The sequence below is a fragment of the Plectropomus leopardus genome, chromosome 18 (assembly GCF_008729295.1).
Source record: "Plectropomus leopardus isolate mb chromosome 18, YSFRI_Pleo_2.0, whole genome shotgun sequence".
Taxonomy (NCBI): Eukaryota; Metazoa; Chordata; class Actinopteri; order Perciformes; family Serranidae; genus Plectropomus; species Plectropomus leopardus.
This window is the reverse complement of record NC_056480.1, coordinates 9550101-9566208: the sequence shown is the minus strand read 5'-3', so window position 1 is coordinate 9566208 and position 16108 is coordinate 9550101. Positions and strand designations below refer to the sequence as shown.

At 45.1% G+C, this 16108-nt stretch overlaps 1 protein-coding gene across 4 annotated transcripts in view; it reads right to left on the bottom strand.

The window, feature by feature from the left end:
* Positions 1-13881, bottom strand: part of ash1l (ash1 (absent, small, or homeotic)-like (Drosophila)) — a 45815-nt gene extending 31934 nt beyond the window's left edge. For 3 of the 4 annotated variants that reach the window (XM_042506740.1, XM_042506737.1, XM_042506741.1), the window contains exons 1-4: positions 13698-13881; positions 12737-12831; positions 7224-8024; positions 1162-5584 (exon numbers count right to left, since the gene is read on the bottom strand). In XM_042506740.1, the coding sequence (XP_042362674.1) occupies positions 1162-5584; positions 7224-7832 (5032 nt within the window). In that variant the 5' untranslated portion in view covers positions 7833-8024; positions 12737-12831; positions 13698-13881. The remainder of the gene's footprint in view (positions 1-1161; positions 5585-7223; positions 8025-12736; positions 12832-13697) is intronic. The other variant, XM_042506739.1, reaches the window with a different exon arrangement.
* Positions 13882-16108: the final 2227 nt, after the last annotated feature.

Sequence of the window (16108 nt, the reverse complement as noted above, 5' to 3'; positions counted from 1 at the left end):
TCAATCATTGGTAACATTAACGATCAAGTAACTGATCAATAATATATTTAAAAAAGCAACACCATAAAAACATGTTGCTTATACCAGACAATACCCAATGCATTTTTTTCTTCACTCCAAGCTTACATAAACATATTGCATATTCTCTGGCAGCACTGCATAGCCTATAAAACATATTAGGATGTAGAGGCCTACACATATAATATGAAACACATTGAATATTACTGAATAATGCTTCACTTTGCCCGCTTCATTTTCCAATGTTGCCGCTGCTCTCTAGACCCAAAGCAACCCATAAGGAGGGTACACAGTTTATAATTCAGTATCAGATCTTTATTTACCAATGAAATTTCACATATTCGATCAAATTCAGATTAATTGATGGTTGTTTAATTCCTAACCCCAACTCTAACTTTTTTTCCTTAACCTTAACCAAGAAATCCCATTTAGGAAGAAAGCCTAGAGGCAAACTTCTCCCGACAGCACAACCGCTACATTTAGTGCTTTTAAAACTTGTACAGAAAGGACTGACCAAAGATAAAATGATGTGATATATGTGATATATATGTTATTTTTTTCACCATGATAACCTTTTTCACCACGTCACCCAGCTCTGCTACTCTTAATTAACATCATTTTTTTGTGCTTCATTGAGGCACATTTCACAAGCTATTTGCTCTTTGAAACCTAAGAAAATTGGTTTGATTTCTTCCAAAAACATGGGGGAAAAGGCACATCAACTTAGCAAGAAATTACCTACAAATTGCAAGAAATTAGTACAAGGTGACAAATAAATTATGTAAGAAATGTTTTAAAAATGAGGGAAGTATTATTAGAAAATTATCTAAAATAATATAAGAAAAATGTCCAAAAAATACACATTTACAGTATCAATACTTTGAGATTTTAAATCATGTTAAAGGAAGAAATATAATAAAGTACATAAAATAAATGGGTATATATTCTTAGCACTGTTTAGGTCACTTCTTGTTTGTTTTACTTGTTTATCTTTTTTTTCAGTTAATTTTCTTGAAACTTTTTAACTAATGTTCTGCAAATTTCTTCTCATCTCTTACTCGTTGCCTTCTGCCCATGTTTTTGAATGAAATCAAACCAATTTGCTCAGGCTTCAGAGGGTTAACTTAGCATGATCAGACTCACCTATATCTCTCCTTTCTGCTGATGTTGAGCGGTCCTTCCTCATCGGCCGGTCCATGCGGGAGAAGCTGGAGCTCTCTGTGACTACCTCAGGCTTTCTGCTCCTGCTCCCCTTCAGCGTTGTGCGGGTGAGAGCAGAAGCAAACAGATTTGTAAGGTTTGGAGAATCGTGGGCTCCAGGCTCTACATCCTCCGTGGGGGTGAGAGGCTCCTCATCCTCGCTATCTGAGCAGCCAGCTGGGTCTTCAGCCCGTCCGTCTGAGAAGGGACCCTGGCCAGGTGCCACGTGACCCCGTGAAAGCTTAGAGTAGTCAGCCTTGGAGCTGCCCATCCTAAACCAGGACTCCACTGGGTGGTGACCTTTTGAGTTGCTACCCAGTGCAAGCCTGGAGGGGCCTAAGCAGGACATGGAGCTCTCTTTGCGCTTGTACCTTTCTGCAGATGATGATGATGAGGAAGAAGGGGAGTTGGCAGAAGTGGAAGCAGCTTGTTTGCTGACGCCGGCGCTGGAGGTGTCGCGTCCAAAGCGGCATCGTTGTAAAGACTCTGCCATTCCTAAACTGCCAGCTCGCTCCCCTTTCCCTGATGCTCCGCTGTCAGATATCCCTGCACTACCGCGGCTCCCTGATCCTCCTCTTGCTGCTTCCTCTCTGTCCTCCTCCGCACAGCGCTCCCTGTGTTTGTGTCTGTGTTTGTGTTTGTGGTGCCAGTTGAAGGAAAGCTCAGAGGACATGGGTGGGTACAGAACAGGGGACCTTCCTCCTCCCAGGTACTCCTGCCTGAGCAGCTTATGTTTTTTCTTGTGAAATTTAGAGGGGTTCAGCAGGAGATGTGAGGGGTGGTGATGGTGCATGTAAGATGTCGGGGGAGGAGGGGGGAAAGACGGTGAGTGGTGAGAGTGATGGGATGGGGCTGTGTGGGGTGACTGGTGGTGTGGGTGGGGATACAGAGCGCTAGCTGGAGGGAAGCCTCTGTAATAGCCCAAACCGAGGGGCCCGGAGGAGTAGGGAACGCTGTAGGAGGGGTGGTAGAAGCCTCCGCTGGAGAGTGGAAATCCAAGCCCGGGTACAAAAGGAACCTCAGACATGGACTCCCTCAGTTTGGGAGGCCGTCCCCGTTTCTTCTTCATGTCTGGTTTACGTACATAGTGCAATGGGTCACAGGAGTATGCAGGGTGGGAGTAGAAGCTGCCAAAGTTAACCCTGAAGATGGTAGGCAGGAGGTCCCTGTGTACATAATGATGTGGAGGAGGGCCGCCTGTGCCTCCTAAGCCACCACTGGCCCTGCTCCCCACTCCTGGCACTCGACTTGTTCCCGCTGCGATGCCTATCCCACTGCCGAGCCGGTGCCCTGTGGTACGGTGTGCTATCCGTATTTCACTCAGTCTAACAACAATCTCATCCAGCTCAGCAAGAAAGTCTGGGTCGTGCCGCCGGGAGCGCAGCTGCAGGTACTTCTTCTTGCGTTTCCTTTTCTGTCTCTTTAGCTTGTCATAGCCGGGACACCCGTGGCTGCGGCGTTTGCACTTGTGCTTGTGTTTCTCCTTGTGTCCCATTAAGGAGGAGGCGGGAGCTGCTGGGTGAGGTCTCCTGGGATCGGGTGATGACCTTGCGCCATGAGGTGATGGAGAGGGTGAGGGATGTTCCATGAGCACAGCAGAGTGTCGCCGCCTGCCTCTGGAATTAAGGCCCACCCCTGGACCCAAAGCTGAACCGATGACCCCTGGCATTAATAATCCACTGCCCATGCCTGGTGGCATACCGATTGCACCCAAGCCGCCAGCGCCTCCAGCTTTCTCACCACGGTCAGAGGTGCTGTTATTGTCAGTTCCTATACCGCTGTCACTGGGAACTGTCTCCTCACTGTGTGACTCACTGACTGGTGACGGAGTGGCCTCTTTTAGCTCACTGAGGGGGGCAGGGGAGGTAGGATGGAGCGGCCTGGGAGGAGAGAGCTTATGGTAATGGTAGTGCTGCCTGTAATGATGGTGGTGGTGATGGTATCCACGGCAAGATGACTTTTTCTGGGAAGCTGCTGTGGCCATCGATGATGACATTGAGCCCAACCCTGTGTTGCGAGGATTAGGGGCTGAAAAGGTTGGGGGAGGGAAGGAGAACGTGTTGTGGCTGTGATGGGAGTTAGAATAGTGAGAGTGACCTGAAAAGTGCACTGAGCCTGGCTCCACGAAGCTGGCATCACTGATGGGACTGTGGCCTCCACTGGACTGTGACAGGGAGGGGGAGGGAAAGACCTCAGAGGAGGAGAGCTGCTGCTGTTGCTGTGACTGTGACTGATGGTGATGGAGAGGGGAAGTGGTGTTTGGGGATAGAAAAGGTTCTGGTGGTGGCGTTGAGGCTGTGGCATTTACCGATTTTGGTTTACGGCCTCTTCTCTTACCCATGTATATTGTGCCCTTTTTACTGACATTAATTTGAGGCCCTAGTTTCCCCCCAAAAGAAGCAGCCAGGGAGGACAGTGATTGGGTCGCAGCTTCCACAGAACCGACCACCCCGCTGGGGGTGGTTTTAGGAGTGTCCTCTGGTCTTGGGCCTAACAAGATTTGGCTGAGAATACGCTTCCGTTTCATACTTTTCATCTTATTGATCTTTCCTATAATAGTTTTCATGATAAGCTGCCCATTTCCTTTGCTGCGGAACCGTTTGTCTCCCATGTCCCCTGACTCTGGAGCCAACGTGGGAGGCTGACTCTCCTGGGGCAAGTTGGGAGGAAGGCGCTTGGGGCGTCCACGTTTTCTAGGCATAGGTTTAGGGGGGTTCAGGTCCACCTCTGGGTGAAGAACAGGGGGGTCCTGCTCTTCTTTGGACTTCAGTAAAGATGAAAAGACCTTGGAGGGGGCCAGTTTGTTAGGAAGGCACCCACGGGCCGGGGCGTCGAGCCTTGGCATTTTGGACTTTGGCCTCCCCCTTTTCTTAGGCGATGGGAAAAGCGGTGACGGTGGACTTGGTGGCACAGGATTTGGTTTGACCTTATTTAAGCTGACCTTATTTGGGTTGGGAGGCCTGCCCACGGGTCTTTTAAGCGGCGGAGACAACGTTTCCAGGCTTAAAGGCAAGGTGGTTTTGCTCTGGTCAAAGGGACTGTCGTGGCCTGCTCTTTGACCGTGCGCCTTATTCATGACACGGGTCCAGCGGGGTTTCTTTGCCCTGCGTTTTTTAAGGGGTTTGCTCTCCTGCTCTGCTGGAGAGTCTATAGATGAATCGGGAGAATCGTCTCTAAGAGGCGTTGGTGGGCTTTCGTCACCATCTGGCTCTGGTGAAGAACAAGGCCTCTGTCTTACAGGCTCAGGGGGACTGCTAGTCCGACCAGGTCGGCTACCATCCCGATTGGGACTGCGCTTACTCGGACTAGAGCTCTTCCCCCTCTCAATTCGCAGTGACTGATTACTACCCCCCTTGTCTTTCCCTTCCAGCTTTCCTGTTCCTGCTGGAGGAGGGCACTTGGTTAAGTCTCTGGGGCCGTCGCTGTCCTGCTCCCTCTCACTCGCACTGCTTTCCTCTGCCAAGGCAGGACTCTCTCGTGCATGGTGTCCTTGTGAGGGAGCAGGGGAGCCCAGGTGACTCACTGCGCTCACTGTCCTTTGCTCAGCTGAAGTGCTGGAGGAGGATGAAATGGGACAAGACGGCGAAGATGCTGTGTGGGGTAGGCAGTGAGCTGGACGTGACTGTTGCTTAGGAATGCTACTGTTGCTGTTGTCGTTGTTGCTGTCCTTTGACATGGCTGACAGGCGGTTATTGCCATAGGTGAGTGCTGGGCTGCTGCTGCGATTACTGCTGCTGCTGATGCTGTTGCCGCTGCTGCTACAAGCTATCTCAGGCCCTTCTGTGTCCTCTTTCCTCAGTGGTGTCAGAGGGCTTGAATTTTCCATAACACTGTCCTTGTTCCTAGAACCGTAGGGCCGACCAGGAGGTCGTGACACAGGAGGTGGTGGAGAAAGGTGTACCATTCTTGAATATGTGTTCCTATTGGCCATAGCCCTGTCTCGTTGCTTGGCTGTGGGGGCCATAAAGCCTGAGCTTGGGAGAGAAGGAGTGGGGTCAACCTTTGCAGGTTTGGCTGGCTTAGAAGTCTTCGATGGTGGGCAAGTCGCTATGAGTTGAGCTAATTTCTCTGTGACTGTCGGTGCTCCCCAACTCTGACCGCCCTTGTCCTTCTCTCTATGACTTTCAGTGCTGTAGGTGTATTGAGGAGGTTTAACAGCGTCAAAATTGGGTTCTTTTGATGCAGGTAGTGGTGGAGAGGGTGAAGACATCAGGGGGGTGGGTTGTGGAGTTGGAGTTTTCTTCCCCGAGGGATGCGTTTTGCTGTCTGGCGGAGGGCGGTGAAGGTTAAGGGGTCTCTCAGATGTGGTGGTGGTCGCTTTCATGTCGGTCTTTGTATCAGACTTGCAATCCATCTTTGGTGAACCCTGCAAAAAGAAAAAAAAATAGGAAAAGCAAGTTATAGGTGGTAACTTAAGAAATACACTACCCAATCTCTTTAATAATAGGGATGTAAAGATTTTTTTCTCTGAACAAGTGAACACATTTTTAAGCAGTATCTAAAATTTACTTTTGACTTAACAGCCAAGGTGGCTGGTAGATAATAAAAAATACAAGCCAAGCATATTTTTTTACCTGCCAAAATGATAAATCACCTTTTTTGTTTCACATATGCATTGTTTTCAGCACAATTTATAATAACAGATAAGATAATAATATACAATGTTGAATGCAAACTTAGAGAAAAGGGCCAGAGCAAAATCTGAAGAAAAAACAATTAAATATATTAAACAACCTCAGCATGTGCAGAAGTTCACTCTGGTCAGAGATGATGCAGTGAATCTGTCTAGGGCTTTTATTGTGAAAGGTATGAACGAAATGTGGAGCTAATGCACTGCTGTTGACAATGATGCCAGCAGGTGATAGTTCAGCAGATGTCCCGTGCACTAAAAGCGAGGAGTGCTCGAGACAGTCAGGTTTTGCCGCACCGGTCCAGGTGTGTGTGTGTTGGACACAGACAGCGGAGGCGCAGCAGAGCCATGAGAGCGCTAAATTACGTCAAAACGCAGCAGTGCCGGGGCGCCCAGTAGCTCAGATGATAGAGCGGGTGCCCCGTGCACAGAGGCTACATCCTCCATGCAGCAGCTGTGGGTGCAATTCTGGCCTCAGTCCTTTGCTGCATGTCATCCCCCCTCTCTCCCCCTTTCACACTTCAGCTGTCCTATCAAATAAAGGCAAAAAGCCCATAAAATAATCTTGAAAAAAAAAATGCAGCAGTGACTCTCAGCATAGATACTTTCACACGACTGTTTTGGGACAACATCCACCTGCCACTGTAGCAACTAGCCGTTAGAGATTTACTTACCTAACGGAAAATCTACCTGCGTTTGGCGCTTGGTGTTCAATTCTGACTCTGTTTTTAAGTAATGTGCTTAAGTCATACGCTGATATTTAATGACAAATTTGAGAGGAATGTATAGAAATTGTGAGCTGCTAAGGTGCTAACGCCACTGAGCCCAACAGATCTGCCAGCCCCAGTGAAATAAACAAACTATCAATCAGAAATTTGATTCTGCACCGTTTTACAAACTGCAATCCATTGATAAGATTTTCTATCTGCTGCTCTCCGGCTGTGCCCAAGGGGGAAGTTACACTCAACTCAATAACACTTATCAGGGTCAGATTGGGGACAGAGAGGGAGAGCTAAAGAGGGGGTCACACAGCAGAGGGGGGTTGGAGAGGACGTGGCCTTACAGGGACAGAGGAGAGACGACACAAACGGAGGGCTATTGGAGGGGGCGGTGCGTGATGAATAGAGACAGGCTAACAGAGAAACAAAGAAAACGAAAGAATTTATGCTCTGCTCTTTATCTGTGCAATAACATGGTGATTACTGCGGTAACCTTTTTGTGGGCCGTTGCTTCACTGACTGCGGACTAATAACATTTTGAGGAAGTAAACGTACACAAAATAAATACAGAGAGCATGCTGGCTGTGTTTACTTTTGGTGGAGTGTTAATCCATTGCTGAATGAAAATACACAAATTCACTGTTCTCCCTCCTTACCCTTTTTGCCGGAGCGCTCCCATTAACTTGGGAGGGTGACAGGGTGGTAGTGCTGGCGGGAGGAGGAGCAGGAGGAGGTGGTGTGGGCGCTTTAGCAGAGGGGGTCGATGAAGATGATGAGGCTGGTCTGTTGACGCTGGGACTCTTGTCCTTATCTTTCTCCCTGCCACTTGAAGGACTCTGGCTCTGAACACCTGCGCCGTCACCAGCAGCTCCTGCACGGTTTCCACGAGCCCCGCCTCCTCCGCGCCCTGTGTGCCTCACGGTGGCCCTGAAGGCTGGTCGGCACACATAATTCTCCAGGATCTTGGGGGGCTTCTTCATGCGCTTTGCTTGGAGGCCAATCTTAAGTTTGACATTGCCCTCGGACAGGCTGCTCTCTTTGATGGAGAAATGGGACTGGTCGCCGCCTGCGCCTCCTGGCCCACTTGCTCCTGCCCCTCCTGCGCCTGCAGCGACAGCAGCAGCTCCCTCCTTCTCTCTGTCTCTCTTCTTCTCCTCCTCTTCTTCTTTCTTTCCACTCCCTCCCTCCTTCTCTCGCTCCCCTGATGGGGCACCTGAGAGAAGAGGGGGTGGCGTTGCAGTTCCCCCCGGATTTTTTGGATCCATCACAACTTTCGTACTGGTTTACCAGGGAGGGGATGTTGTGGATACCAGGTTGAGTTTTTGTTGGGGGATGGGATAGGGGTTGAGGGGGGGAAAGGGGGGGAAGGGGGATAACAGTAAGGGTGAAGCTCTCCTTGTTTTGAGGCGGCTTCTCTCCCTTCCTTGGCTGTCCAGCCCTCTCTCTCCGTCCTTCAACTGTTGAAGTTAAGACAGGTATAGCAAGGAGAAAGAGGGGAAAGGGAGGGTGGAGGGGGAGAAACAAATTCCACATTAGTCACTGCAAAACAGAACATCAACCAAACATTGACAGTTTTAAACAGCGCCCTGCAACCAAGAAGTATAAAATGTCCTATGAATGATGGCTGAAAGCAGGTGAGGGCAACAATTTTTATCATCTATTTAGTTAGAGGCTGTCCTTCATACTGTCTGGGTGACTTTTTACGACGTGTTCGTCCTCACGGCCTGTAACAATCTGTGACCTATTTATACAGGCAAGGCTCCTCTACCTGAGAAATGTAACATTAGATTCAACGACTCTGCATTGTCCACCTAAAGCCTCCGACAGACTGTGAGATTTTAACAATCTTACAAAGTTTAATGCAAGCTACACTGTGAGACATGGATCCAATAAACATGGGAACGGCATCAAGTTTGATGTATGCAGACTCTATGGTGACAACACCTACTGAAACCCAGGCTACTCTGTATGTCCATCGATATCAATACAAAACAGCAAATCAGGGCTGTACCCGACTCAGAATTTTGCCAGTCAAATCGGATCTGGCAATTTGATACAAATGCTTGACGTTTTATTATGCTTGTTTTTACAAAGTTGAAAAGTTTAAACGGGCTCTACGGGATGTTCAGTGTGACAGCGGCATTCAAGTCAGATAGTAAACAAGCTAGCTCGTTGAACCTCTCTCAGTGTGCGACGTAGGACCACCGTTTTAGGGACAGGACCAAAGATATCTCACACGTTGGTCATCTTTCATCTGGGACAGCCCAAAATCGCACAGTGTATACTGCGCTTAGGGAAGTATTTTACCAATGTTAAGACAGTCCTTACATAAAACTAGGCCACCTCTGCAGTAGAAATATGCAAATACCTTTGAAATTGGTGCTACCTTACCAGAAAAAAAAAAAAAAATTTGCTCACGAGGTAGAAAAAACCTTCAACTAACCAGAATCCATCACGCCATATAAGACGCTCCCACCAGTAGGTGAGGTAATGTGAAATAGTTCGAGTGAAACAATGGTGGCCAACGGTGTCGTATTACAGTTAAACAGTAAGCTAAAATATTCGGGGCGAGAAATAGAAAATAGCAGCGTGGCACCCACTTCTTGTTCACAAAGAAAAAACAGGGCTGAAAATATGTTTCTGGAAACACTTAAAAAAAGAGAAATAAGTGCAGTGCAGTAACATAATGCGGATTTATATTCAATCAGATCTGCCTGGTTTTACCATATGATTGGATTACGATCAGAGTTTAAGAGAAAAAGAGAGAGGGGCGAGTAACTCTCCTGATTATGTGCATGCTCTTTGTTCGTGCTGTTGGCGGCACGGTTAGCGGGCAATACAAAAATGTGGACGTACTGCATGTAGTTGGATTAACAGACAGAGAGCCTGGGGCCACAGGGTTAGAAAGCATATCTAGGCCCCATCTACACATACTACCTGCATTATTTTGGTAGAGAACTATTTGAAAATCTGTGAAATATCCCTTTAAGAAGTACTAATCCCACAAGGTCCAGAGTCAATAGTTAATCCCATAGTGCTGCCACATCTTTCTGAGGTGTTACCGGATAAAATGCCAAATGAGCAATCCCTTAAGTTTCCTCATTAGCTGCAGTGAAAACGGGAGCCTGTGATGGTGGCGAAGTGCTCATACCCTACGTTAGCAGCAGCAGCAGCAGAAAGCGGCGTGTTTCTTAATTGTGCTCCTTAGAGGACAGCTCAATTCAATGAAGTTGTCTACAGCTCCCCGTGGCCACTGAGTGATTTAATGCGGATTCGCCCCCAAGCAGGTGCTTTCTCTGGGTGAAGTCATTTGGAGGCAATTCAGAACTGTGACCTCAGCACATTGGGCCCTCTGGGACTAGACAGAGGATCCGGCCGCCTTTCCCAGCCTTCGCCAGCAGCAACTGAGAGTGAGTGATAGAGCGTCAACGTGCCGGCGGTTTCTCTGCGCCCTACATTAGTGGAGAGCACTAAAGGAGCCACTTAATGGAGCCTGAGGAAAGTCATACAAGTCGACACATCGCTAAAGTGTCACAGCACGAGGAAAAAAAGAAATCTACCCTTCACAGCGTCTTAGATCATGTTTGTTTTGGATTACGACTGTGGAAAACAGTAGTAGAGATTTTTTTGTTGAACCACAGAGTAAACGCAGCCCAATTTTTTTTTTTTTTTTTTTTTTTTTGAGGGGGGCGTCTGGCATGTAGTTTCCCCACGCCCTCTTTTCTGTGTTTACTTCAATTACTCAGTCCATTTCGCCTCAAAACTGCAGACTCCCCCTCGCTACACATACCACACTCAAATCACACCTCTCTCTTTTCTTTAACACTCCATCAATCTCTGTGTTCTTTCACCGTTTTCTTTACGCTCTTCCGTCCTCTTCCTCCTCTATTTTGCAAACTTGGAAAGCAGTAGTAACAGCACACAAACTAAAGTCACTGTGTTCCCACTATAATCAGAAACACATTTCACCCACCACTACTACTACCACCCCCCCAACTCCGTTCCCTGTGTCCTCTCACAGAGTGACAAATGTTCTCCTCATTCTTTTATACTAAGCGCTGATACTAGCTGCTTCCGCCGCCTGACAGCAGATATGCCAAAAATAAGCCGCTGTAGTACCTTACTCAGTGAGAGGCTACTCTAGAGAAAAGCTGCCCGGAGAGCCAAAACATTCCTCTTACCTCACACAAGCTAAGCCAGGTCATTTACTGGCACTTGTTCTCCTGTAAATGATCTGACACAGGGGCCGAATCGCTTTCTAATTAGTGATTGATAAGCCTGAACACGAAAGCCTATCATTTTCATGTTGAGCATTGAGGTACTTTTGTATTTACACAGCAGTTTGGAGAACACTGCAGTCATATCATGTTTTACAGTCATGCTGCAAAACCAGAGAGTGACAGCACTGCATGGTTTCAGAGACAGATATCAGTCATGCCCGTCTGTTGTTTGCCTTTACTTTCAGGAGTTTGAAACCTGGAACGACACCAGTTTTATTGTGCAACGATCAGATGCCTTTCACATGCATTTAAACCTTTGAACCCTGAGCGAAATTGGTTGGATTTCTTTTAAAAACATGCCTAAAATGGCACTGAGCAATTTGGTAAGAGACGCCCCACAAACTGCAAGAAATCAGAAAAATGTGACAAGGAAATGACCTGAAAATTATTTTTTTTTTAAGAGAGAGAAAGATGGAGAATATTATTATAAGGTAATAATGATAATAATTTTTAAAAATGAGGAAAATATATCTAAAAAACTATTATTATTAAAAATATTATTATGATTAATAATTCAATTCAGCTTCAACGTCATTTTGCTATACATTTACACACAGAGCAGAATAAAAGAGTGTTTCTCAGCGATCTCGGTACAAAATGTAAAAATAAATACCAACTAAAAACACTAAAAACCTCCTCACTGACAGTAAAGACAACCCCGAAAACAAACAGATCCTTAAAACAATATAAAACAAAACAGTTAGAAAGTGCCCAGCACAGGTGTAAAGTTAAAAAGTGCAAAATTACTGCTAATATTATTATTATTATTATTATTAACTATTATATCTACATATTTATTTATTCAAAGATATCAAGCCAATTTCCTCAGATTTTAACAGGGCTACAGTAGAAAGAGGGGCATATAAAACATGAACAAATGTCAGAAAATATGATGAAATAACAGGACAATCAATAATCAATATCAGGCCAACAAACCTAAGAAATGGCAGAGCAGACAGGAACGTAGTAAACAACTTCCCGCGCCCCTCCCCACTTCTTTCCTCCCTCTTACTCCCTCTCTCCCTCCCTCCCTCCTCACTTTTGCACACGTTGTTCATAACTGCATGATTTCCCTTTGGCCATAGCAATAGTATCCAACCCCCCCAACCCCCCCACATCATTCACATGAGGGCTGGCGTCTGCACCCTCAGAGCTCCGTGTCATTTCCAGGACTTTTACTCCATCGGTATTAGAAAGGGGAGCAGCCAAATTCCTTTACTACTACTACAGATACTACAAATACTTTGTATCATCTAGCAGCGGAAGTGCTCAAACATAACTGGCCTTAAACTAAAAAAAAAAGGCGGCTATAATGTTTTAAACCTGGACCATAAACTGATTTGCAGTGAGGGCTGCATTAAATGGGAATGACAGGTGTCAGTCAGAGCAGCACCCTGCAAACATCCTCAATCTGTAGTTCCTCCTGTTTTAAAATACACTGCATCAATTGTGGGCATACAATTTTAGGCATCGCACTTTCCCTTGTGTTATGCAAAAAAACGTGGCCAAGGGAGGGCTGAGCAAACCAAATAACGCTATCTGCTTTCGGTTTCCTGTGCAGTCAACACTGCTGCCCCTCAAGGGAATAACTCTGCACCCTTAATTTACTCATATCAACTCAGCAAATTCAGCCCTGTTTAGTCATAATCATAATCACTGCCTCTATCGAAAGGAAATCCGGCCTCAGACACATGCTCTTGCAGTTTTAAGGTGACGCTGCAATGCACGCAGTCCGGAGATATTTTTTGCAAACATGTACATGCATGTAAACATTAAATCAAAATCGGCCGTGAGGACCAATAGCAGCCACAGAAAGCAGTATGATTCCTACACTGTCTCAACAGCAACAATAAGTCTGCAAGAAACTGTATCATATGATATTCACTCACCTCTGTAATTGTCCAGAAACGGTGTTCACATTATTTGGCTGTGTCCTCCATTCGTGTGTATCAACGTGGTGGCCACATATTTTATCTTCCAAGTGCTGAATGGCCAAAAACATGACAAAATGTCAGATCTGGGATGCTGTTGTTCAAAGATATTAATGCATGAACCATAAAGCTAGATCTGAATGTCTGTCCCAAGCTACAATTGCATAACAAATGTTTATGTTTGCAGAAGTGCCTGATGGGTTATAACGGGCTAATAATCTTGAACGCAGCCATCAGAGATCAATGCACACAGCTCAAAACCGTCAATAAAAAAAAATATTGATTAACCTTGCCAGCTCCAAAACACAAAAGTTGCAATGGTGGAGTGCCAGCATGTAAAGCAAGCATCCTCCAAATATATGCATTTCTATAATATTTAGGATAGGAAGTAATGGCTTGATAAATCCCATGTATTGTACAAGGTTTGTTTATTTTCTAACAAGCCAGTAGCTCCCATCCGTCCAATAATAAGACAGCCTGTGCTACATTTTGTATCAATGGCACTGGCAGCGGCTAACTAGCCATCTATCAGCAGCCTGTTTGAGGGCGATTTAGGCACATTTTCGCCCAGCGCGGCTTTAACTCACACTGAATATAAGCTGCAAATGAGCCGCAAACGCCTACAGCCTCAAAACAATGTGTGTAAACCGACTGAATATGGGACACAACCCCGGACAAGTGATGCACATAATCTTACATCTCCGTCACATTCTCGTAAGCACTCGTGTTACTACATCTCGGCTACGACGGCTAACGATGCACTAGCATGTCAGCTAAAGCGTTAAACCCACCCGACGTTTGTTTAAACACAAACGCACAAATAAATCGACATAAATACACGCGTTAAAAAAAAATAAAATTCCAGCGGTGTAAAATAACAGATGCGGCGCCGTGTTAGGTTATTAAAAAAAACACTAACTGTCAACAAAATGGCGGCTGCGTTGAATCAACAGAGACCCGAAATGGATCTCCTTCTATTTCTTCCTCCTCGGTGTTTAAATCCTTTCTTCCTTACAGCAGCTAGTATCCGAAATATCTCCCGAGATGCTCCGAAATCCACTCACACACGCCGTTAGCTAGGCCTGGATGTGTCAGCACGGGCCTCTCTCGTCTAATCGGGCCTCCATGTCTGCTCAGCCCGTATCGCTACTGTGTCAGTACAACACGGGCATTCTCAGCCCCGGAGAGGGAGGAGGAGGAGGAGGAGGAGGGAGGACCGAGGAGGGCGGAGGGGAGAGGGGAGGAGAGCAGAGGAGAGCAAATGTCGGTCGTACGCGGTTCCTGCGGTCCTCGGTCATTGACAAAAATGTCTGTGTTTCATTACTTAAGTATTTTCGGTAGCTGGCAGCGCCGTGTTTTCGGGCCGGTTGAGGGTGTGTTTGCTGGTCTGCAACAGTCAGCTGTCAAAGTGGCGGTTCCCGGTGTCAACATAACGTTAGAGGGTATAAACCAGGGGTCTGCAGCCTTTACTGTCAAAAGAGCCATTTGTGGCCAAAAACAAACAAAACAAATCTGTCTGGAGCCGCAGGTAACATAACACAGTCAAACTAGCCTATCAGTATTATTAATGGGTCTATATGCGCATTCATTAATATGTTTTACCACTGTTTATTATTTTTTTGTTACATTGACTTTGCAGTGTTGGTGTTAAAAATTAAAAGATCTATTATTATTATTATTATTATTATTATTATTATTATTATTATTATCTATATGCATTATTAACTTCTCCATTTTCCATAGCTATCCATAGCTAGTCAGGATTTTTTGATGTCCACCGCTTTTGAAATTTGGCAAAATTAAGCAGAAAAGAAATATGATGCATATTTTAGTTAATGAAATACATTTTCATATTCGGTGTACAGGCTACATATTTTCGCAATTGAAAAATTGAATGAAAATCTTTACAAAAAATAATCGCCATTCATTTCCATATAATTTTTAGTCAGAGACACAGGAGCCACTGGAGAGGGGCTAAAGAGCCGCATGTGGCTCTAGAGCCACAGGTTGCCTACTCCTGGTATAAACAGTAGCCTACAGACAGGCCGCGGCACCGGGAGCACTTTAGCCTATAAATAAATCATTCTGCTCCAGAGGGATATTAGTTTGAGCTGACACGATTAATCGACGGATCGACCAGTTCGTAGACATTCAATTAATCAACTTTTTTTTTTTTCTTTTTTTTTTACAATTGTTTTATCAGGGATTTAGGCTATTTGGCTATGCAAAAGATTTCAGTGATTTCTGGCAGCCTACCAATTTCTCAAATATAGGTTAAATGTTTTTTGCTCTTCTGTTTTTATTATTGTAAATTTACTAATATATTTGGGTTTTGGGATTGTGGCTCAAAAAATAAAGCCTACAGCAGGGATTTTAGGACTCTTCTGGGATTTTAGGACACTTCTCTGATTTTTTTTTGACATTTCTTTGGATTTTTCAAGGAAACATGCCAGAGACGTGCTACATTGACGTGTCCTAGAATCCTAGAATCGTCCTGAAATCCTAGAAATGTCCTAAAATCCTAGAAATGTCCTAAAATCCTTCAAACATTCTTAAATCCTTAATCCTAGAAACATCATAAAATCCTAAATGTACTTAAACCTCACAAATGTCCAAGAATCCCAGAAATGTCCTAAAACCATAGAAATGTCCTGAATTCCTACAACATTCTTGAAATCCTAGAAATGTCCTAAAACCGTAGAAAAACCGTATTAAAAGTCCTGAAATCCTAGAAATGTCAGTGATTTCTGGTACCAATTTTTCAGATAGAGGCTACATATTTTTGGCTCTTCTGTTTTTATCATTGTACATTTGTTAGTATATTTGGGTTTTAGCTCAAAAAGTAACCTACAGCAGGTACACTCAACTTGCTTTTCTTGGGGGCCACTTTTGCAAAATGACAGAAGCACCAGGGGCCAGACACAGCAGCCCAACACACATCTCTGGGCTTTTAAGGCATTTTGAGGATTTTAGAACATTTCTAGAATTTCAGGACACCTCTCTGATTTTAGGACATTTCTTAAGACATTTCTTGGAAACATCCTAGAGACGTACTAAAATGAAATGCTCTAAAACCCTAAAAATATCCTAAAAGCATAGGGACATCTAAAATCCTAGGAATTTCTTTAAATCCTAAATATCCTTAAACCCTAGAAATGTCCTAAAATCCTAGAAACATCCCGAAATCCTGAAAACATTCTAAAACCATATAGTGTGTATTTTATATATCTGGCCATTATATTGTTTGGGCTTTACATACACTGCCATATTCAAGTAAACTTTTAAATTTTCTTCTGTTCTGTTGAGTTTTAAGATCTGAGAAAAAATATA